This window comes from Cyanistes caeruleus, chromosome 1 (genome assembly GCF_971803275.1).
Source record: "Cyanistes caeruleus chromosome 1, bCyaCae1.hap1.1, whole genome shotgun sequence".
Taxonomy (NCBI): Eukaryota; Metazoa; Chordata; class Aves; order Passeriformes; family Paridae; genus Cyanistes; species Cyanistes caeruleus.
Window position 1 is genome coordinate 125227865 of NC_141701.1, and position 24896 is coordinate 125252760.

The 24896-nt window shown below is 39.9% G+C and overlaps 1 protein-coding gene and 1 long non-coding RNA gene across 10 annotated transcripts in view; both read right to left on the reverse strand.

Annotated features, from left to right (window-relative positions):
- The window catches only part of SCIN (scinderin), a 66592-nt gene that overhangs the window by 19180 nt on the left and 22516 nt on the right, over positions 1–24896 (reverse strand). For all 9 annotated transcript variants that reach the window (XM_086855751.1, XM_086855759.1, XM_023920405.2 and 6 more), the window contains 3 exons: positions 24492–24646; positions 22877–23038; positions 10467–10616 (listed from right to left, as the gene is read on the reverse strand). In XM_086855751.1, coding sequence (XP_086711877.1) covers positions 10467–10616; positions 22877–23038; positions 24492–24593 — 414 coding nt within the window. In that variant the 5' untranslated portion in view covers positions 24594–24646. The remainder of the gene's footprint in view (positions 1–10466; positions 10617–22876; positions 23039–24491; positions 24647–24896) is intronic.
- On the reverse strand, positions 7292–7753 carry LOC147655880 (uncharacterized). The gene is made up of 2 exons (XR_015277728.1): positions 7683–7753; positions 7292–7448 (listed from the first exon to the last, which is right to left on the reverse strand). It is a non-coding gene; the product is annotated as an uncharacterized LOC147655880 (long non-coding RNA).

A 24896-nucleotide genomic window follows, 5' to 3' on the forward strand; every position in this document is an offset into this window, starting at 1 on the left:
AAGCAGAGAAGAATGTTAGAAGAAACGTCTCTCTGAAATAGGTATTCTCTCAAATATGTACTTAAGCAGGAAAAAATCCATCAGAGAAAGGAAGGGATGAACATGATGCAGGCTAATAACCAAGGCTAGCTGACCCTGGGTACCAGTGCAGAGGATCACTGGCTTTAAGGCTTCACTGCTGAAGTAACTAGCCACAGTTTAACTTCTAATTGTTTGGGGTTACTGGTTCCTCTGACAGAGCACAACCACTGCTGAGGTTATTCTGGGCCAGACAAAAATTGACTATTGTCATTTGTCAGATTATGAATAACCAAATATGCTTATTTTACCAGTTATTGTAACCTGTAACTCTTCCCATCAATTTGAACAAGCATTCATTGTCTTACAAAAAAATTACACTCCCAACAGGAAAAACTTATCCTTTCACTGAACTGCTCACAGGGTTTCTGCCTGAAATGGCCTCTTTTTGCAATTCCAGCAACAACAGATCTCAATACATGCTCACCTTGAGCAGACAACCTCTCACTCTCCTGAACACAGATTGAAAATAAGATGGAAACAGCCAAAATGCACTGAAAAGCAGGCAAAAGGATGGTTTATGCTAACAAGTAGTTCAGGCATGCTATTAATTTCTGGGCGTCCACCATGTAATTTATCAAAAGGACTTTTTGGCATTAAGGTCTAAATCTGATCTGTATGAATTCAGATTGCTATAAAACAGCAAAACACATCAGCTGATCATGGCACTTTTGATGCATAAATTATGGCCTACATTTTCAGCCAGTTTCTGTTGTCTCAGGAATTTCAAATGCAAATCATAATTTTTTCAAAGCTCTGTGCTTAACTGCCTAAAAATAGGGCATTAGGCTTTGGCAGCTTTTAATAAAACATTTGCAACTTTGCAAATCTGTCTGGGATAATTTGAATATAAAGTCTTTACTCACATAATAACAATAGTCTAACATTAATTGTCTGTTCTGTGAAACCGGCCATGGGTAACATGTTCAGAAAAAGGTGTCTAGATCAGTCTTGAGAGTACAAATTTGATTTTTTTTGATAGTCTGGCTCAGAGGTAAAACAGGCTGCTTTCTGTCCTGCTGGGACTGCACAGCTGGCAGTATCCAAGCTAGTTATTTACTTGGAGGCTGGGTGTGCATGAAATGAGGAAATCCCCAGCCTACATTATCTTCAAATACCTGGCTTTTAGGATGCCTCCAAGAGGAACAATGATCCCCTGCTAAAGAAACCAGGAGAGTGAATGGCAGTAACTATGAAATGCAGCAGTCTTTTTCTAACCATTACTGCTGCTGAATGAACATGGGAGAGCTGAGCTGCTCAGCACCTGCCTGCCTGCACCATAATTAAAAATGAACTAATCAATCACCTCCACATCATCTTTGCATTTATACTAATTCTTTCTACCTAAATTTTTAATCTCACTCCTTTGCTAACATCATCCTCTGATACCAGCAGTAGTGTTAAATATGGGACCCAAAGCCTGCAGAGACTTGCACATGCACTTGAGATGCCCATTTTTTCTGCTTTATTGGAACATAAATTGAGGCACTGACTGAAACCTTTGCAGCTTTGCAGATCTCTGTTTGAAGACCTTGTGGATAAAGTATCTTATGTGCTGCGTGACAGTGCATGCTTATGTGTTGGATAATAATGAAATAAATCAGTAACTAATGCCAACAGGGAGCCTCAGACATAAAGAATATTTATCTGATAAAATCCACAACACTCTCAGCTTTTCATTCCTTAAGTGCCTCCAGTTTTGCAGCTGATCCCAAGGCTGTAGTTAGACCATACCAATACAGGAGTGAAAAGAGGAGTGTGGCAAGCACTCCATGAAGCCTGAGCTGGAGGCAGCAGCCCACGATCGGCAGCCAGAGATCCTGCTGGAAAATCAGTGTTCCCAGGGGATGCACAGCAGTTGGAAGAGCAGCAGGCAGCCTTGATACACAGCAGCATCAGGGTGAGCAGAGGAGCTGCAGCAACTTGTTTCAACACTCACTCCATGAGAGGGGAAGGTAGAAAAAGCTACTCAAGGTATTGGACTATTTCTGCAGTGCAATGCTGCCTGTATTCACAAGCTCAGCATTTCCAGTCTCATACAGCAATCAGACCAGATATGCCAGATATACACTCTCTGGTGTGACACCAAACTCCTCAGTCCAAGACAGAGCACAAACTGGACTCTAACGTTCAAGAAAGCAATTCAGAGAGTATTTTGACAGATATTCTCTGATAACTCCTGCTGATGCTTGAAATAAATTAAATATTAATTAGCAGAGAGAGAGCAAGAATGTTCCTTTCACCTGGTTGTCTGGGAGATAGATCCTGCTTAACTCTTTGAAAATAATTTCCTCCTGCTAGTTTAGGTGCCTTTCACTAACTGATTTACATCTTTAAGTTCCTACAAGTCCTAAAATTTTGTGTAAAGGAACCAAATGTTCAGCTATGATTTGCAGTTCTTCAGAGTTAGAAGCTGCAGCACTCCTTACTGCAGTACTTAAATCCATCCTTATTTACCTACCCTTTATTTTAAAGGTAAAGCCAGATAATACCAAAGGCATAGGCAGTTGTGTAAGCAGAAGACCTGGCCCTAACTGCCTGCTCTGCAGTACCTGCAATAATTATATTTACAGAATATATCAGCATCACACACTGTGGTGGTGAAAATACTGAACTGATCCCCCAACACATGGGATGGTTTTTTCCAAACAGCTTCACTCAGGCCCAAGCTTGAGAGGACTCTCATTCCAGTTTCACACAGGGAGGACAGGGAACAGCAATCTGTGCACATGCAGAGTTCTTTTAAAAAAACTCAATAAAACAATCTACAATGATTTTCTTCCCTAAGCCCTTCCTGCCCTATAGAACTTTCACTAAGGAAAATTCAAAGGCAATCTTGCACACAGATGCCAATTGCTCTGCAAGGGGCTGGGAGAAGACAAACCTGCAGAAAAAAAAAGGAAAAATAATATCCGTTCAAGGTTCATTTCTGTTAAGCAGATGCAGGATTCCAGGAACAGGCTATCTCAGAGTTTTTTATACAGCAAAGAAAGTCTACCCTTTCAGGTCTTCTCCATGAAATTCCCCTGCTGCAAGAAAGTACCTTGAAGTAAGAGCTAACAACCCCATGTGGAGATAAGTGCTAACATCTCTTGTCTTGGGCCTTCTCTTAATTATGCTCATTTAATAACTGAAAATTATAGTACTTTTTCACCAACTGATTTCTTGATAGTATAGCACAGAAAGGAAAAAAGCCATTACAAACTGTATTCATATTTGAACAAGTAATTATAAGATTATAATTGACTTACGTGGTAGCCCTGTGAGCACTACAGCTGCTAAAGAAGGAAACGTAACAAACATGAGTGTCTTTCTCACTCACAAGAATGCAAACGAGACACATTATAATTTGATTGCAAGCACTTCCAGAAAATCATTAGGATCTTAGAAATTCACTAGAATACCTAGTTTAGAAGCAACTTTCCTAGCATAAGAAATTAGGTTTTCAACCACCTGCTAGTAGAGCTGTTCATAAAGAAGTTAGCTCATGCCATGCAGTATGATACACCTGAACATTCTCTTTTCTGAAATCAACTTCCTAATGCGAGCACTGAAATTCATATTTAGAGACCTAATTAGAAGCTTGGCTTTCAGGTGTGTTTACCACCTGCAGCTCCTATTCAGTTCCCTGTCATCTGAGTACCTGGCTTCAGGCAGCCAAGAAGCTGAAAACTGCAGCTTGAAGAATATTATGGGCAACTCCCAATGTTTAGAAAGATTCCTCTTCACCAGCCTCTGCCATTCTCTGGCCAAACCCCTCTTCTACATGGGTCTGGGGAAAACGCTGGGCCAAATGCTCAGCTGGTGCAAAGCAGCTAAGCTGTACAGGAATCCAGGCCATGCAAGTTTTGACTGAGTATGAGTTGTGTAATTTAGTAATTTAAATGTAAATTTGCATCAAGAAAAGGGACTGTCCTTAACAAAGGAGATACGGCTCCAAAACTGTAAAGAAAACAGGACTCCTGGTTTGACAGCTTGAAACTGGCACCCTGAAGGGCAAGGGGTTTGCACTTTGTACCTACATTCACAGCCCATCATAAAGCTTAATTAAACACTGGAATGTTTGGTAAACTGCCACTCCTCAGACTGAACACAGAACAGGTGTTGCTGTGAAAGATGCACAGTCATGTGTAGGATTTTTAGCCCTGTAGGTTTATTCCCCTGGACTATTTTGAGCTGTACCCAACAAACTCTTACTGCTCAGAATGACAGGACCCAAATTCTTGTTAGCACCTGCATATACCCAAAATCCCTCCAGTGAAGAAGCATATTCATCTTCCTGAGGGGTGAATTTGACCCATAGTTTTAAAGCAGTCTGAGAAAGCTGTCTGTTCATTTAAATAGCCAATGCAACTACTAATAGAAACTACAGCTCATAGTTCTGCTGTTTTCTGTGCATTAGCTTTCTTAAGTCTTTGCATTCTCATGCAAATGCAGTTGACTTCTCTGTGTGCCTGTCTTACTGAGTCTTTGCACTGGGGTCTGGTACAACTTCTATTGTCCTCAACCCTCTCTCAATGCATTCATTTTCCATTGTACAGTTGTACTGTTCAATACTGCCACTACCCTGGGACTGAAATTCATTTCTAGTATTTATTTCACAAAATTCCTTGGAATAATGTATAGTTTTTCCAGCTGTCTAAATTTAGATAATAAAAGACATTACTTTGGTCTACATATTTCCAAAGCCGTAGATAGGACTTCATTACTTTTCATATTGGGCATTTTTTTGGTCATGAAAGATCAGTCTGGACCCTGACAGTTACATGCAATTCAGAACTTATGCACATGTAGCATTTGAGTAAATCTGTGCACAAGCTACACGATTAAACAATTGTTTAGTCCCTAACACTTGTCTGGAATTTGTAGTCCACAAGAAGTTAGAATAGAATATTATTCTAAGAAGCTGCCCCTCTTCCTCCTCTTGCACCATCTTCACTCCCACTGTTTATACAGTGAAGTGTATAATACAAATTTATACAAAACAAGCAAACCTCCCCATAGCATGACTTGAGTTCATAATACAACTAAGAGCAAGGGAAAAAGAAGAAATGTAAATGTTGAGAGCAGCAAGAGCAGTTTTTGCTTTTGCAGAGCTGTGATGACAGATCCTGCTCTTGCTGGCTCTGGGAAAGGAGCAGGTACCAAACTGGTACCTTCAGCAGTGGGGAACATGCTGCTCTTCCAGCCTGGTGTAATGATCCATGTGACAGAGCCAGGGACTGCAGGAACCTGCACAGCTCCTTCAGAGCAACGTGTCCTTGCACTCTCACACCCACTTACATGTAACAGCAAGCCTCACGTTTTCCCAGCTACCTCACTGTGCTCTACGTTGTCCTTGGAAATTATCTTTGCTTTGTAAAAAATAATTTTAAAGGGTTTGAATTTAATAAAAAAGGAAGGAGTGATCCTGCTCTCTTATCCATATGGGCAGACATCTATCCAATTAATTTAAGGATTACTGGAGCTTCATGTTTTCAACATGTTTGCATTATTTGGGTCTCTAGAGCCTCAGTAACTTGCATTTGCAATGGAATCTATTGTCTGTGCTCTTGGGATTTTATCCACAGGGCTGAGTTAGCATTGTATAGGGCTGCCAGTCCCTTTCCAGCTACAAAGGTAGAAAGGTGTGACTGGCTGTAATATGATCACACCATTCACACGTAGTATTTATTCACACCACAGGCGAAAACAATCCTCACTGAACACAGCGACATTCAGGATTTCTCATGATTAAGCATTGCTTATGGGCTTTAGAGAAAAAGCAGGAAGGAGAAAGGCTGCTTTATCAGCAAGGAGGAAGAGGTGTCCCCTGTTGCTCCATATTTACACCAGCTGAATCTTTACCTACGTATTTTATGAGAAGTTGGGACCCACCTGTTGTAAGGGCTCTAGAATGCTCACCAAAACAGGCACATGACAACTGCAAATGCTGAGCAAATAAAAGTGACGAAGCTTTATGTTTAAAGGTTGAGGGGTGATTCCAAAGAATTTATACTAACAAGATGATACATTTTCTTGTGATTTTGGACCTGTCACATTTCTCAGGTTTCATTGTTTTCAATCATGAAAATCAAAAACCTTTACAAAACAACAAGTCTCAGCAGTATAACCCGCAGCAATCATATAGTACCAAGAGCTGCAGTTTTAAGAGAGCAATTTGTAGGGGAACAATAAAGCAATTAATTCTATGAATCAGACAGGCTCAGAGAAAACAAGCATCTTGAAAAGTGTCAGCTGAACATGACATGATTAAGTAGAGGGGGCAGATGCAGGCTTAACACTTAGTTTAGGTAAAACTCAGTCTTTTTCATTGTCTCTTATACCCTACAGACTGACACAGCTGCCCAGCATACTTGAAATGTGTCACAGGGAGATGAGTCTATTTAGACAGAAAGTACTATCAAAATAAACATATTTTAGGGTGCCTAATATTTCAAATTACATAATAGAGGGAAACAAATAGACTTTCTCCTCCCCTCTACTTCATCTCTAGAATTATATCAGATCAAGGGATTGCTACACAGTGAATGGAGGATTGGATATTTTGCATCCTTCCCTTGAGTGACTCAGAACTGAATGCTTCTATGCTTCCTGCTTTACTGCAAGCACCTTCACCTTGCTGGCTGACTAGAAATCTTCACAACTACAGTAATTTCTGGTTCCTTGTTTCTCCTTGTTTGCCATTACACCACAATATTAAATAACGAGATTATGGGAGACCCTTTTTAAAATATAGCTTTTCCAATTTTGTTCTCTCTTGAAAATTAGAGCAGAGATTCAAACTAGAGCAAGAAAATTGCCTGTCCTGAACATACCTGCCTATCAGTGATCCCTTTGGCAACTAAAAGCAGTGCTGTGAGATCTCTGCTTACCACTGCAAGCAGTGCAAAGGATGAGTATTAGTGTCAGCACAGTGAGCCCAAGGGGGCAGATAGAGCTAGCAACAGATGCTAGAGGATTTTGGTCTTAGGTTATCTTTGAAATAATATATTTAATCTTCCTTGGAAAAAAAAAAAAAGTGATGGAAGTAGCTCTAATCCTAACACAGTCACTCTGCAGCTACCAAACTGAGTTTGCATTGCTAAGATCTGTTTTTGGATTGGACCCATGAAAGTCAAAAAACTCCTGTAACACAATTTGAATGTTCAAATGTAAGATTCAGCAGAATAGGTAACTATTCAGGTGTTTACATACAAAAATGAAAGCAGAGTTGGCATCTGGTGATTTTTTTAATGTTCTGTTGAGACTGGTGACCAAGTCACAGCAACAGCAGCAATTTGTCCAAGGTGGTCGGTTTCTCTTTTAATTTTCCAAGGTAGCAACCCTATACAGCACTGCTTCTTTAAATCTGCCAGTCACTGCCTCACCTGAAGTGCAAACATGGAGGTGAAGAGCATCAATTATCTTTGATGTGCTTGCACAGAAAGCTTCTGCCTTGTCTTCACATCAGAGTTCTAGTGATCCCTGAACTTCTGCAAGTCTGAGCTTCCCAGACACACTGCATTTCCAGAGTGCAAGCACAGGATGGTCACTGTGTGTTCCCAAGTGACCTGTGGTGGCAGATGAAAAAGGGCTTGCTGCTGTCAAAAGAGGTCACATACCCAGCTTCTAGCAATACTCCTTTCCCAGGGCGAGTAAGCTGTATCTTGCTGGTCTGCCACAGCAATTCATCCTGTCCCACAGCAGCTCCAGACAGTTCTCTCCCATGGGCAAACTCAAGCAGTGCAGCCTGTTCCCATTGCTAAAAATGGTAGCTGGAAGCAGGTAACTGCCCTTATCAGACAAGTTCACCTCACCCACAGCACCACAGCTCCCAGCAGGACAGTGGACTGGCTGGGAAACACCACCTCATCACAGCACTGCTGCCTCTGCTACTCCTACAGCAGGACACAAGTGTGGCAGGGTTAGCTCAGCCAGTCTGTATCTTGCCTCTGTGGTGGGGTGCAGGCACAGAAGTCTTGCTTTTCTGGTAGGGAGTCACAACTCCGTGCTTATGGAGCAGGAATAAGATCAGTATTGGCTCCTTCTGCTGGTACTCAGGGTGGGTATGTCAGCCCCTGCCTGAAGCGTCTACTGGCACTGCATGAGCAAGTTTGGCCACTGATATGGAAGCAGATTTGTAGCTCACAGGAACGGGAATAATTCCTGACATTTCTCAGAGGAGAATAATTTTAGGAAATCTCTTTCTGATTTCAGTGGCATACTGGATGACAAAATGAATATTTACAGTATGTAATTATTTTCTCTACAAAATAAATCAACCATTTTCTAAGAAAGCTGGAGATGCCAAAAATCCACCCTTCCTGATGCGGAGGGAAGAAACAAACACAATGTTAGCTCAACAGCAATTAGCCTGGGAGATTGTAACAGCAAGTTAAGAGACAATTTTGTGGAAGCAAGGAGAAATCCAAACAAAGAGTACCAGGAGGGGATACAATTTGAGCAGGAATAAGGACTAATAACTTTTATACGAGTTTAACTACCCTCCTGACTTATTAGTAGCACATTTCAGAGTGGACTGGCTCAGCCACAGCTGAGCTGCAGACCCTTTTATGGAAGCAGCGCTTAAAACAAGGCTAGCACGATGCAGACTAGAAGATAAACCCTGACTGCAAACACACTCACTCAAACTGGGCTCATCACACTGGCAGTAAAAGCAATTAATCTAATTGCATTGAACTACCATTTCTGTTCCCTCTATATTCAGAATCCTAAAAAAAAGCAGAAATTTCTTCATACACTGCTGTGTAAGTGAAGAAAAAATTTATTCCCTGATAGAAAAACAATTCACTATGGGATCAAAATGCAGCCTTGGTGTTTTCCTGCTCTTAATCATGTGCCAAGGTTGATACAAAACAATGGCTGCACACAAATTGAAGTCTGCCAAAGATGCAGGGGCAAGGGCAGCATATCCTTTCCCCCCCAGAGCCTATGAAGGGGGATGGCAGGGAGGCAGCCCACAGCTGACCTGTGTCCTCGCTGGGGTAGCACATAAGTCCAATTCATATTTGCACTGTAGCCAAATAAGAGGAGCAAAGGGAGCTGTTCTGATCAGTGCTCCCAAGTCACACGTGAGTGTATCAGAAGCTCTGTTCAAAGCCTCCAGCGGTAAACCCAGGATGGGCTTGGCAGCAGCAGCTGTGGCCAAGGGCAGGGCCCCAGTGCCACCTGGCCACAGCAGCAGCAGGATGCAATCCAATGCTGTGATTCAAATCAGGAGCAGGAGGTTGTTCTCTAATTGTCAGCTCTTTTCAAAAGTTATACATGTAAAATATGTGCTGCATCAGAGCCCATGTGGAAAGTCAAGTACAAGAAAGTAAAAAACCAGATAGAGGATTGTTTGCTTGGTTTTTTCCCCTCTTCAGAAATCTCTGGTACACTGGGTGTCACCTCCCCTAGTTCTGAACACAGCCATGTCTGCACTCACACCTACAGGAACAAAGGTCTTTGCAAGCAAATGGACAGTCCCTCCAAAGGGGTCACCACAACCAGCACGGCCATGGGCTGGTGGCTCAGCACCTGTTTTTATGCTCAGGCAGTAACTAGTTATGGCCACTCTGAATGAAAGCACCACAAAAAATAATTGCACTCCTGCATGCACCATTAGCTTTACTTCCTGAACTTAATCTGGAGTTCAATATCCTAGTTGTACATATTTTATTTCATTGAAGGACTGCTTTGTGATCCTTCTTCCTTCTTTTTGGAGAATGAATGAAAGAAGCTTAATTTAGGACACAGTACAAATGCTTTTATAAGTGTGCAGCCTGCAACAACCAGAGTGTTTGTTAGTTTGTAGAGATCTGAAAAATCCATAAATTGGGAAATTTTTTCCACTCTACTTTGATCAGCTTAGCTATGACATCTAAAATCTGGGGATTTTAAGTAAATGGTTAAACTTTCTAAATATATGAGGAAGGGGCTCTCTGGGGTTACTAGAGTCTAGGTGCATATGATCTTGAAATAGAAGCAGAAGTATGCAAAGCAGTGTGCTTGGCCCCCTGCATCAGTATGCAATTTGCTACATTCTTTTACCTTCTACACGCAGTAAATCTGTGTCTTTCTTTGATTGGTGCTGTCCCAGACAGATGTTCCTTCCTCACACAGAGCTGATAGTGTGCTTTGGTGTGAGTCATGCTGTTAATTCAGTCACTGTACAGCTAACTCAATAAAGCAAACATTTGTAATTGTAAAAGTATTCTCAGATGATTAATTATCTTAGACTGTAATGCCCAATTAATTTAACACTGCTTGGATAAGGAAGGAAAAGGTATAAACTGGCCTACTCTTTCTCTGTCTTTCTAGCATCAGCCCACTCTAATTCAGTTCCTGAGGTGAAAAAACTTTTTATTCACAGCTGTCAGCAACAAGTTTGCACATTACAGTACCTCTATGAGCCGGTCTGGCTCACCCCCTTCTTCCACAGCAATTAATTTAGACCTTCCATTTCGTTCATTGTCCCGAATGCCAACAGCAACCTGTGTAGCCTTCAGTCGCTCGTATTTATTGCATGATGAGCCACACCACTGATAGATTTCCTGAAATAATGAAAATGCACACACATTAGCAGTAGGCTTCAACACAGCAAATTCATGAAATTAATTTTATTAATAATTATTTTACTGGATCTAAACCACCAGAACATCAGAAGTACTTTCTAGAGAAAGTTGCTCACTCATGTAGATATTTACAGTATCTATGACATAGTCTCAAACTGCACCAGGAGAGATTTAGGTTGGATATTAGGAGATATTTCTTCATGGAAAGGGTGAATAAACATTGAAATGGACTGCCCAGGAAGGTGGTGGAGTCACATCCCTGGAGATGTTTAAGGAAAGACTGGATATGGCACTCAGGTCTGGTTGACAAGGTGGTGTTCAGTAGAAGATGGGACTCAGTGATCTCAGAGGTATTTTCCAACCAATTTCATACTGTGATGCTGTAATATGCAAGATATTTACATAATACAATTTAGCTTCCACATCTTAGGAGATCATTTGAGCTCAGAACAGCCAGAGTTTTAGGCTGAGTTTATCCCAGTTACATATAGAGCTTCAGCTAATTAAAAAACCAGAAACTCCTACATTTGCTACTGCAAATTTTATATATGTCAGCTCCTCTTCTATGGTACTTCAGCTGTGCTGGTACTCACCTGTGTCAAGAAACAAATTAATTTCAAAATCTCAAGGAAGATCCTGATTGTATGTGTTACTAAAGTACAGTTAGATCTTTCAATCTAGTTTTTATTTGCCAACCTTTTGCAGAATGCAGCATCTTCCCCAGGGCACCTCTCAGGAAAGGGAGGCACCAGAACCAGCCTAAGACAGGTCACCTGATTCAGCCACACAGACCAAGGACCCCCAGTTTTAGCAACTCCCATTATTCATCCAGAACTTGAAGCATTTCAGAATAAAGAATTTAGATTTCAGTCTTGATGAAAATTACTGAAAAAAGGCTGCAGGGATGTTAGAGGCTGGGCTGGAAGGAGCCAGTCCAAGAAAATTACTCATCTTGGATGGTCGCTCCCCCCACCTTCTCCTGGAAGAAGGTAATTTGATTCTTCACATGATTCTGTCAAATAGCTCAAATAGTACAGCAATAAAGGTACACAGTCATTTTCAGCTTTAAAAAGGTTCAACTGGTTTGTGTTCATCTGCAATGCAAATTTTAATCAGAGGCCTCACGGAACAAATTACTTGGGCTTAGTTTTATGTTGTATATACAGCTATATAAAACTTATATTTGAGATGAAAATCTGTTTCACAAAAAAAGAAAATCAAGTTATTTCTGCTAACCACAATGTTAAATGACTTTAACATTACTTGAAAGGGCGGTTTGAGGGATGAAGCACAGTTTCTCAGTACTAGCAGATGCAAATTTTTAGGAGACTGCTAACATTGATGGCATCTGCATGCAAACAGCACTAGTAACTTCCAACAGTTACTTTTCACCAGTTTGGACACAAAAAACCCCCACAGTGAGATCTCAGTGATCTCACTGTTCCCTTCCCCCCTTTAAAAGCATCTCTTCAAAGACAAAGTTCTAAGCTTCGTCAGGATTACACTGCAGATTCACAGAACTGTATCCCTTCCAACTTGCAGATGTTATGCAATAAAAGCTGTGAGGTTTTCAGCTTGCCTTTAACAAGTTGGCTGCAGGCTTAAATAAAAAAATTGCTTCTAAGTTCTGGTTTAAATACTGTCAGTTTACCAAGTGTCCAGCATCTGGAGACATAGCTGGTGTCAGGTCAGAACCTTATCTTATACCCAGCTTTCTACATTTCCCCAGGAAAACAAAATATCTGTTCATAGTTTGGGAAATAATTTTCAGAATAACTGAATGAGTAGAAAGTAAAATGTTCCAATATGAGCAGACTGTTTTAATACATTTGTTATTGCAAGGCACTGCTTCAGCCCTTTTCTACCAAATTCATGGAGACTTTCCACAATACAGACTTCATAGCATCAATCTCATCTTGGCCTACATCCTGCTAATTGAGCTTATTTGCAATTACATGAGAAAACAGGAGTCACTAGAGATACCATGGCAATAAACAGGAATTCTTTATTTCCCACAGTCTGTGGAAACAATAAAGAAGAAGTCATAGAACACATAGTGTTGATGTGGCAGTTGGTGGAGATTCCTAATGTGAAAGGTTAGATGTGCAGCTTCAGTTGTACCCATTGGCCTTCTCTTGGTTTTTTGGTAACTGGAAATGGAACCTCAAACAAGTAGTTGCATCTACAAAATGAATATTTTTGCTGTACTGACCACAAAGGATATTGTGAGACTTGCCACTGCAAATTACAAAGACCTTTCCTTCTTGGGCAATAAATTCACGTTTTCTTAGCATCTCCTAAAGGCCCCCTTGCACCTGAATTACTCCACATTCACACTTTATTCTCCCTGTCTGCCTTCAGTCAGCAAGTGACTAAACTGAGCTCTCCTACAGTCCACAGGCTTCAAATGAGCTTGAAGAAGGACCTCTAAAAACCCACAGTAATGGATTTCAGATTTTTAAATTTGCACATTTCATAATTCTCCTTATGGGGTCCATGTGCCAGGTTTTCTTCTACTGCATAAACCATCACTTGAATCAACAAGCAGTGTCTGAAAACATTCTTCATCTGGAGATTCACAAGCTCCATCTTAAATGGTTATTTGAAAAATACTGATTTTAAAAGTTAGAGAAATAAGAATCTGCTTATTTTAGCACTAGAGAGTAAAGACACTATTCTTTACTAAAAGCCTGAAAGTTAAACTTCATGTACTGTATAATCAAATAGAAGGATGTGAGCAGCCACAAGTCATGAAAGTGTCCCAAAGTATATAATATTGTAATGTATTTACTATGATCACTAAAATATCTTAAGCATTCAATGCTATAAGCTTCCAGGAATTTAGATTTTATTAATTTTCTCTTCTGAACTAAAATAATATCATTTTTAATGTATCTAATTGTGAGGCCTCACGGTAGAGAAGCTGGAGTTTGCCTTCCTGATTTAACTTATCCATTTCAACCTCTAGGCAGACTCAGTTTTTCAACAAGTAAAACCAGAAAAAGTTTTAAAGTTAAAGCTACTCCTTGAGAAAGCTAATATTTAGATCTGGATTTACTTGAAATACAATAAATTTATCTAACCATATCCAGAAATGTCACGGAGCTTTTGGGTTGTATTTTATTACTCATGTATTTATTTTTTTAGAGATATCAAGTTCTCGACTATGGGCAAAATATGATATTTAGCTTTAGCTCACTCACTACTTTCACAATTTCCTAGCTGTACTACACCTTCACTATTTTTAGGTTTGTTTTGCTAACTTTATTTGGAATTGGCAGGTTGACAAAAAAATGTTTCCATTAAAGTGAAAACAGACTTCAAGTGTTCACTCCACTCAAAATAAAAGAGCTTCATTCATCAGTAATTCCTGTGCCAAGCCCAGTTTATTTTCAGAAGTTTACACCAGCAGTATTTATTTTTTTAAATCTCTTAAACAGAATTCTAAGACAGATCCCCTATATTAATGTCTGTTGATGTCAATATAGTTATCAGATCACAGTGGGACAACTAACAGCTGAGGGGGAAGAAAACGTTATCATGAATAACATTATAATGTGTTATAATGAATAACAATGACCACTCTAGAGCTCCTGAGTGAGGTTGGGAAGGCAAGCTGGGTCCCTGCAATGCACGCCGTGGTCAGAAGGAGCTCTCCCCTCAACTGCAAATTTTGGGGACACAGTTTGGTCTTCCACTCAGAGTGTCAGAGTTCGCTTCTCTTACTCCTAATAACAGCTTCTGGCCTGGAGAGTGACCTCGTGCAAGTCACATGAGATTTCTACAGCACATTAAAAATGACCCAACCTTTAGCTTCTGTACAGGAGCTGTGCATCAGGATGATTATGCATGGCTCATGTGTAACCCTGAGCAAGAGCACCTTGGCACTTTTCCCTGGATGGAGGGGGACTGTGAAAGTACACCTCCTGCTTCCTGCTCCAGCCCCAAATGGCCGGCAGAGCAAGAGAAGGAAAAACAAACAAAAAACTCACTTATTTCAGAAGTGACATAAAAAACAATTTTTTCCCTTCCAACACATAGCCACCTCTGTATTCAGCTGGCAGCCTCCTTAGCCTGGAGGCAAATGAAAATATACCCTCTTTTCTGGATCTTTTGTGGTCATTTCTGTGGATCTTAGCCAGGACAATGACAGGAAAAGCTAAGAAGCTTAAATCCATGAAGTTGTTTTTCTCTAGTTAAACATGCCCTAAATATGCAAGTGTTTTAACCTATATGTCTGTTGAAATATCAACTAATTTCCAGGCCTCTACTGTAATTGCTGATTTCCATTCTCTTACATGAAGAGATATTAAAAAACCAAAGAAATTAATAGGTTTCAAAACTCTTAACTTTGACAAGTTTGTGGTGAAACTTCCAGTTAGGTAGAAAACAACAGTGAAACATTTAAGTCTCATTAACCTTAAAATATTGAAATAAACTTTAAACTTTAATTAAGGAAAGAATTTAACCCAAGCATCACAAGCTAGTATGCCTCTATTCTGTGTTTGGAGGCCTTGATACACCTTAAACCTATCCACCTTTGTCCACATATACCCCAGAACACGCTCTCAGAATCTAATAGCACCTCAATTAAAAAAAAAAAAAAATACCACTCTTAGCTGAGAGACAGCTAAAATCTGTACTGTGGACCTTTTCATGTTGCCATGATGCAGCTTATGCTAACTCAATGTCTGTCAGTCGGGATGCTGTCTTTCATTCCTCTAAACCACAACATTTGGTGCAGCAGAGGTACAGCTCTAATGCAGAGGGACTCAACGCCAGAAAACTTCTCAGCTATATCTGCTCACTCCTGTGAAACACCATACTACATTCTCTTTACTCCCACAACTCAGACTGAAGGGCTGAAAGCAAGAAAATAATATTTGCAAAGTTATAATTGCCTTAATTCCTCTTTCCTTCGGTTTAGAAGCTGCTGTTCAGAAGCAGATGAGCACCTAGGCAAATAAGCACATCCCAGAAGGCCACTGTGGTGGTTTCACAGCAGGAAGAAGAAAGGCTTGGAAGGACAGGTGGGTCAGGAGGAGAAGAACTGTGATGTAGGAGTCCCTAAAAAAGCCAGAACTCCTAGTACTCACCTCCTGAAGGCAGCAGGAAAAAAAGCCCAGCAATGCTAAAGGCAGATGGAACATATATGGATATTGGCAAAGCTTTATACACATCTTATCATGCTATTATCGAAATAATGGGCAGGCACTCAGCTGAGACGCTCCACGGTCATTAGTGAACAGCTGCTCTGATAAGGCACAAGCTCCTTTTAGCTCCTTAAAAGTCTAGTCCTGTAATTAAACTTAATATGTTTAAAGAAGAGATACCAATACAAAATAGAAATAGATTTGGGAAAACATTTATATATGAACTTCAAACAACAGAAATACTTCTAATGCCTTTAATACAAAGTATTTGTAAAACATGGCATATCACATTGGTATTTATATTTCAAATACCAAGTTTTTGGAAATAGAGAGTCCTAAAACACGAGTATGGAGTTTTTATGGTTTTGGGTTGTTTTTTAAGTACAGAAAAGTGCTAAATCAAGAGAAAGTCTACATGGTGGGGAAAACAACCAAACAAAAGTAACTGGAATGCAGCACTTTTTGTCAGTTCATTGACATCCAGGGCTTTTAAAGGAACTAACAATATGTATTAAGAAGAATGTTTGAATTCAACCAGATTAATATAGACTTCTGAAGATATTTTTCTCCTTAAATTATTCACTTTTTCTCCTTTCTTGACTGTTGAATTCTTGATACAGGCAGGAAAAAAAACCTCTCTCATTTCACATATTCATAAAAATCTAACTTTGTTGAACTGTAACACAGTAAACCATTGAAAGTTGTGGAGTTTTGATAATCCAAAACAAACTCCAAATTCATTCAGCCAGAATACCTCTGAGGCCACCATGAGCCTGGTCCTAGTAAAACTAGAATAGTGTCTTTGTAACCAGTCTTTGGAATCTCCCATTTGACTCAAATGGAACAAATTTTCAGACTAAAAATAAGTCAGATACAGCAGTCATGCACGTAGTACTTTCATTTTTCCTCTCACACCTGTTTTGCTAGTATACACCAGGAACAGCTCTTGCTATACCACAGTGGATTAAGGGGTCAGTATAATTCTAAACAACAACAGCTCAAGCAGCAAAACATCTGGAATTCCTACAACATTAGCAAGAAAACTAACTTAACTGAATCCTTCTGGATACATGTGTATCCTGTTCACTTGAAGACTAAACAGTGATCTCTGGTTCAGCTACTTTTCTGTGTAAAGGTGGGGGAGAGGGGAAACTTTCCAGCCCATAGAGTATGAATAAAAATCCATACTCTGAATACTTTAACTGAAGGGGGGAGCAAAAGGACTTAATTTTTTTCCTCCATCTTATGACTTTAAGACTATAGCAACTTCCGGAATGCTGGCATTTACATTGCTGGATTAACTGGTTCACAGAATTACAGAAAAATTAAGATGCTTGCTTACCAAGATATGCATTGTAGACACAAAAACATTTTAATATTGTTAATAAGTCTATAAAGTTAATAAAGAACCAAAGCACTTTAGCTCTTCCAGCTCAGCTACTTGTTTGGCAGCTCCCTGCTGCAGCATGAGCAACAGTTTAACTCTCAGCTGGGGGAAACTGGGGAAGAGGTTAGTTGTAGGAGAAACATGTGAATGGAAACATGGCATGAGTCAGTTGTTAGAGCCAGGGAAAACAACTAGAAATGTACGGTGATGGACTGCAAAATACAAGAATCTGCTCTTCCAGCACTGTTTATACCTTAACAGTGACTTTATTAAAGCAATTAATATGCCTATTGGGATAACTGCTTTATCCAATGGAAGAGAAGCAAAGACACCTAAAAGAAATAATGAGGGAAGAAAATTAAAGAAGCCACCAAGATAAACTGTGCTAAGGTTGCAATGTGATGCTGAATCATACCCCGTGGTCATAATCATAAGGCAAGTATCTGTTCTCTTGCTCTTTAAAAAGCAGAAGCTGTTTTTCTTTTTGTAAACATACTTCAATCTATACCAAGTTGTTATGAAAAGCAGGTGTCATAAAAAGCCAGCCTCTTTGCCTGATACATTTCTTCTAGTGTCTTTGTTGCAAGGCAGCAATTTTTCTTCTTCTGACATGCTTATTACGTCAGGTGTTCTAGTAAGAACATACTGACAGATACATGATGACAACTGTTTAGTCTCACACTTTGAGTTCTAACTTCATAATTTTCATCTGGATTCATGAAGCCCTTGAGAAATACATACATTGATTGCTAGATAGCACAAGTTGTTTCTAAGAGTATTGTAGGCTCTTACATTTCAAACCAGCAACCTTTTGGCTACTTATAGATTAGTTTATAAGCACCACTATAGGATAGGAAGAATGGACAACTGAGTACAGTTTACCTTCGATCTTCATTTAGCTTGATAGCTCTAGCTTGAGCTATAGTTATCACCTCACCCATCTGCACTCTTCCTTTGGGAGAAGGGGGATGTTCTGCCTGCAGAGCTTTTATTGTACTGACAAAACTTTCCAGCTGCAATCAGGCCCAAGCTCAAACCCCAGTGGTTGTTATCACACATCACCCTTCACCCCTTATTTAACAACTGACTCTTAATTTCTTTGAGAAGGCTGAGCAGTGCTCAGCTCTCTGCCTGCCCTTTGCAGCTACCTAGCTCATGCCACTGCTGCTTTCTCCCATCAAGAGATTAATCAGAGTCAAGTCTTACATTTCACAAAGCTCTATCCAAGCACATACACAGAGAATATTTTTGCTGGTCACTAAGGATACAACTTCAGACAGCTTTCATCCAGCAGGACTTCCCAAACTGAGTTGGGGAGAATTCAATAAAATCAGCTGATCGATCGATTAGTATTGTTTTATTTCATTGTTATTCCCATTATTTCTGCTCCATGTTTTGATAACTACCCAAATTATTGACACACCTCAACATTCCAATTTCGTAAATAACCAGCATACACCAATGTACACAGGGTTAATTTCACAATACTGACAAGTTTCCTTCCAATTTTAAACCAGGAAAATTGACAAAAGATATGAAAATCTTTAGCACATCTTATCAGAAATATACACATGTACAGTATATTTACACAGGCATCTAGATAAATACTAAAATAGCCTCCAAAACTGTATATACGTTATTCACTAAATGACACAGTGATTCATCTTTTCCCTTGACTTCTGCGATCGTTTTCCATGTCCTGCTCCTTGCTGTTTTGAAAATTGTCTTGGTGATGATGGAAAAAAAAGGATTGTGTCTAAGGGGAGGAAACTGGAGGATGGGGTGAAACAGAGGGAGCTGCATCTGGAGGAGAAACAGAGCAAAGAGCTATCAAACCCATCCTGCCTCTCAGGTGGGATACAAGCAATAGCTCAGAACAGGATTTGGAAGGGCCTTGAGGGGATGCTGTGTGAAGATCAGCTGAGGTCACTTGGTCTGTTCAGCCTGGAGGAGAGGAGACTGAGGGGAGACGTCATTGCAGTAACAACTTCCTTGTGAGGGGCAGGGGAGGGACAGACACTGATCTCTTCTGTGCGGTGCCCAGTGACAGGACCCAAGGGAATGGCCTGAAGTTGTACCAGAGAAGTTTAAGTTGGATATTAGAAAAAGGTTCTTCATCCAGAGGGTGCTTGGACACTGGAATAGGCTCTTCAGGGACATGGTCATAGCAGTAAGCCTGACAGAGTTCAAGAGGAATTCTGACAATGCTTTCAGACACATAGTGACTCTTGGTGCTGTCCTGCGTGGGGCAAAGAGTTTGACTTTATGATCCTTGTGGGTCCCTTCCAACCTAGCATATTCTGTGATTGTGCAGCAGAAAATAACAGCTCCTGAGAAGCCTTGAGCAGAGCTTTGCCTGGACATGATTCACTAAGCAGCATCTGACAAAGTAAGGTGCGCTCCACTCCAGGCCTCCTCAGCAACTGCCCTGCACTTGTCTTGCCTGCTCAAAGGCTCCCTTACAGAGAGATTCCCAGGTCCATCACAGAGGTGTCATGGAAATCCCATGTAGAACAAAGACCCCAACCTAAATCAGAGTCTGGCATCTCAGCATTCTCCTGGAAGATCAGTATAGTCACAGTACTTGACTAAAGTACACACTGCTTGACTAAAAGGTCTTCACACATTTCCCACAGATAGTGACTCCCCTCATAGCACAGACAGTGCTCTCTCTGCCTTCTGCAGCTATTTTCTCTTCCAGCCAAAAGAGTTCAAAGGAGGCAAGATGAGACCTGTGCAGGGTATTTAAAGTGCTGTAAATGTGGTTTAGTAACAAATCAGCCAAGGTGCTGTGTGGGTTGTGCACATGGTACATGGCCCCATGGGATCCCAACCACTTTTAAGAGAGGGATCAGGAGACAGGCAGCTAAAACACTATTTTTTCATCTTATTTCCAGCCCAGGTTTGACTCCAATAACTTAGAAGGCTGGATCAAGATAGAATAATCTTCATTCAAGGTCAGGCTGAACAGGGCTCAAAGCAACCTCAGCTTGTTGAAGATGTTCCTGCTCATTGCAGGGGGAGTTGATCAAGATGACCTTTAAAGGTCCCTTCCTATCAAAACTATTCTATGATCTAGATATGAGATAAACATTAGAACCTGAACTGTAAATATGAACTTGAAATGTAAATATGTGAACCTAGCTTGAAGGCCCCCCCACACAGTTTTTGCTTAAAGCATTATCCAAGCATTATCCCTGTAAAGGAAATCCTAATGATAAGCAATGATTTTATTCCTATTCATTATTATCTTTCATAATTTCCCATTATCTGTTCAAACCATGAGTTTAAAATACTGCAGTAATTGAGCTCAACGGGAAAACTGAAATGATTTTTTGTTACATTAGATAAGTGGTTTGATAAAATATAACAGGAAATGGACAGCACAAGCAATTTTCAGTGCCATAGAGACGATCCTTCTGGTTATCTTAGAGACTAAGGGGAAAGTAAATCTTGGAAATTCATCTTATTTGGCACACTACAATTATCTGATATTAAAAGCACTGACTATAAGCTCATTATTTTATGCAATTACTGCCCATTATTCTTAGACAATGAGTCTGCAGTGGTCTGCAATAAATATCAAGACTCAAAAGCAACCCTATTTAAGATTAATTTTATTTCAATTGTTAAGTAAAGGAATCTACTTTATCCAAAATATTTCAATTTTTTCAAAGGAAACTTAAATTCAATTAAGAGCTCCTGTAAAGGCTCATAAAGCCTTGCCCATTTACAATGGGGCCTCTAGTCATGGAAAGTTTCAATCTGAAGTACAGTTATTTCAGCTTGAAATGTAGTTCTTATAAAACTCGAGCACAGTTTCTCCTGTGACATTTTATTTTCTATCACATCCCTTTATTAAGAGGTACTCCACTTGTGTACCTCCATCCTGAACTCTGTCATACATTTTCATCTCCCACAAGCATGGTCTGGTTCATGCAATAACCTATGACTATGAATATCTAGATGCTGAAACAATTTTTTCCTTGTCAGTACGTCCAGAAAAACCCATCTCTCTTACACAACTGACATGACAAGACCAGGAACTGTATTAGTCATGTGATTTGACTGACATTTCCCATAGAAAAAAAATAGATATTGTTCACATCTAATCTTTCTTCCTGCAAAGGCAGAGTGTTGCATTGCTGCTTGACCTCTGTCTTGTCAAACGGTGAATCAGAAACCAGTGGCGTTACACCAAAAAAAGTAAAAGGCTCCCAATGTACATTCAGTATCAGGTAAAGAGTCTAAAGCCATATTACATTCAAATTGCTTAGTGACACCACTCTCCCCAAAAGAGATAGGACCCAAGCTCTACACAACACTGCAATACACCCACAGTGCATTTCATCAGTGTCACTGCCATGCCTGCAGCATGGCCTGAGTGATTACTCAAGGTCATCTGGGTACCTGCAGCACAATAAGGGTCGGAACAAGCTGAATTCATGGAGTACACCCAGATCCACAGCATGTCCATGGGAGGTTAACTCCAGAAAACTCAAGCCCAATTACAGCCTTATTGCAAAAGCAGCATTTTCTGGCAATGTTTAGTTCCAAACTTTCCATCCCCCATGGGTTAACTCTGAAAGAGAATAGATGATTTGGGCCTTCTATGCAAAGTGACACAGAGACATTACATTCAATACTGATCACTAGACTATTCCAGATGATTAAATCACATTGACATAAAAGGAATAGATTAATATCCCAAAAACACTATTTGGTGTTCCATCTGAAGACTCTGAAGCATAATACAAATCAAAGACGTACTGGTATCAAGTAGCTACATTGACTATCTTCAACTGTCATACAAGGGGATGCTTTCAGAGAAAAAAGCCAAATTCACACCATGAATTCAGAAGAGCCCATTTTTCAATAGGTCAGGGGAGCTCTGAGATACTGAAGCAGCTGACCACTTCCTTGAGAAACACTATAGTTAAAATTAACTGCAGATAAACTATTTCCTTTCACATGCTTTCCATTTTATACATGTAAGTATATCAGGGTTGGGATAATTTCAAATTGATAACTAGCATCTAATTAGCATGGACAACACACCAGCTGCTACTCCTAGTATCAGAAAGTCTTATCATGTATTCTGAGGTGATAGGACTATACTTTAAGCCATTTGAAGCAAGCAGAACTATCTTATGTGCCAATATTCTTCTGTGCTGTCTCTACTTGCTTTCAGCAGAAAACCTTGAAGCACAGGACTGCTTCTCAAGTGATCTCTTGAAATAGTCAAGTAGTTTTATAATCACGTTTGCAGCTATTTCTTTAGGGTCAGCTGTCACTATCAAAGTTTGATGACCATGAAGAAATGCTCTTAAGAGAATGGTTGAATCTGTGTTCTGCTCTAACACTACCACTGATCCCATTCATCTGGTAGAGAGTGCCAAAGTCAGACCGGACTTACAGTGAACTGTTTAAGCTGTTCAAACAACAGTAGTGAAAAACCCCAATACCTTGAATGGGAAAGAGAAGTGTTTCTTGAGGGATAATCTGTGCACACTTCAGGAAACATTTAGGACAGTCTGAAACCTTTCAAGAGGTGTGACACTAAAACTAATTTTCTAAAGCAGGTTCTTTCTGCTGGTTCACATGAGTGACAAAATCAGTTTTGCATTTTAGGGGGTGATTCAAACCTTGTAAGAGATGCAGCTCTTACTTTTCAGTGTTTTGCTCCAGAAAATACTTACATTTCCAAGGTCAATAATGAAACAATCTCCTTTGTTGAAGCTGGTCCAAGCCAGAGGGACTTCTGTGGCTCTTACAACTCTTCTGCCCTTGATATGCAGCAGCCTCTGAGCACTCAGATCATTAGTAACAACATGATTAAATCCAGAGGCAACACCACCTGCCTGAATAAAACAAAACAAAGCAGCCAGCTTTATTTCAGCTTGATTTCTGCAGTTACTTTTTTTTTGCTACATATGAGGAGCTAGCAGTGGAAAAAATGGTTTATGTAGTGAGGTGCAAGCCAAAGTAATGTGCTGTTTAAGGGTGCTGACCACAGACCAGACAGACACCACTGCTGCTGAACACTCAGGCACGAACCTTTAGCCAAGGGAGCCGATGTCACCCTCCTTCTTTACCTTTTCAGATAAACAGAGAAAGTGAAAGCACAGTATTCACAGCACTCTCCAGCCTCTTTAAGAGGATGAGGCAATACTGAACCCCATTGTTAGGACAAAAGTCAAGGACTATGGAAAAGCACAGAAATATGCAGCTCCTTTTGCAGTTTTCCAAACTTGAATTTCAGAGGTTCAGGTGTTTTTAATCCCTGGATACATGTAGATGGATGGATAATTCCACAGCAGCTCCATAATTTTATGGAAGATATAGTTGCAACTTAAGAGTCAACCTGATGAGGAGTACCAAACCAGGGGAAGTGAGAGCAAACTGCTGATTTACAATCTGAGTGTAAATATAAACATAATCATGTGAACTGGCTTGGATGTCTGCATCTCCACTTCTCTGGGAGACCCAGACCTTGAAACTGGCTCTTAAAATTACAAAAAAATATTAAAATGTAAAGGTTTGTGTGTGTCACTGCCAACCTCGCTCATGAAGAGTTAAAAGCTTGGTTGCATAGACAGAAGTTACAAACATTGATAATGGGGAGAAAAAGGCTGAATGAGCCTTGGATCCCAGAGTTTCTACCATGGAGATATTTTCAGGAAATACATTACTTTATTCTTAAAAAGAACCTACAGTTGTCGCCAAAAAAAAAAAAAAGTTACTTTTCAGCTGTTCAGCTTCTAGAAGTGACACAAAGACACTGACACACCTTTCCAAAAGCTGAAATTTTTCAAAAAAATTTGGGAGATTGTTTTATCTACTTCAGAAAAAAACTGCAGTAGGACTGCAAAAGCATCATTTTTAGATTCAAGTGAAGTTCTAGTCTTTCCTAATTTATTTGTGTTTCTAACCACTTAGGTTCTGCATTTGAACAAAAATATTTGATCTGCAAGACAGAAATTATCTCTGTGAGATTTAACACCTCCCAGACACGGAGAGTCCCTACTGTGAGCTCTCTCAGACACACAACTATGAAATTTCAGGACAGCTTTATTTTGGCGAAAAAAAATTGGAAAAGGTTTTCACGTATCAGAAGTGGCACTGACAAACAAGCTGCTGCTTTCTGTACAAACACTGGGACTCTTACACTTTAAGATGAATAGTTCAGATCTAAACTCACAAAACATTATTAAAATATTTTTTAAATCTCCATTTACAAAGAAAAACATCTGATTTTTATGTAGGGAGAAATGTTACATACAAATTCAGAATGTATTTTGACAGACTCTTTACCTTGTATTTAATTCCTCCTTTGAAGTAACCCACAAACTCAGTAGATTCATATCCTTGAATTTCTCTACTCTGCACAGGCTTTCCTCCTAAATAGTCATCCATTTGAACAGCAAAGATAGCTGCAGCTGTGCTTTCATCCTGGGTGCATTCTTTCCCTGAAATAAGAGGAAATATGTCAATAAAGTATTATTGTAGTTTTGAATTCTGTTGGAGAAATTATTTCTGCAACAATTGGGCACTGCCTTCAACAAGTTGTATAACCCATGTTTATGTGGCAACAAAGCACTGAATCATAACCTTGATCACCACCAAATAACATGATCTTCCAGACCATTTCTTGACTACTTGTAGAACTGCATTCATAAGGAAAAAACAGTAAAAAATACTGAAGTTCATCTTCTCTCA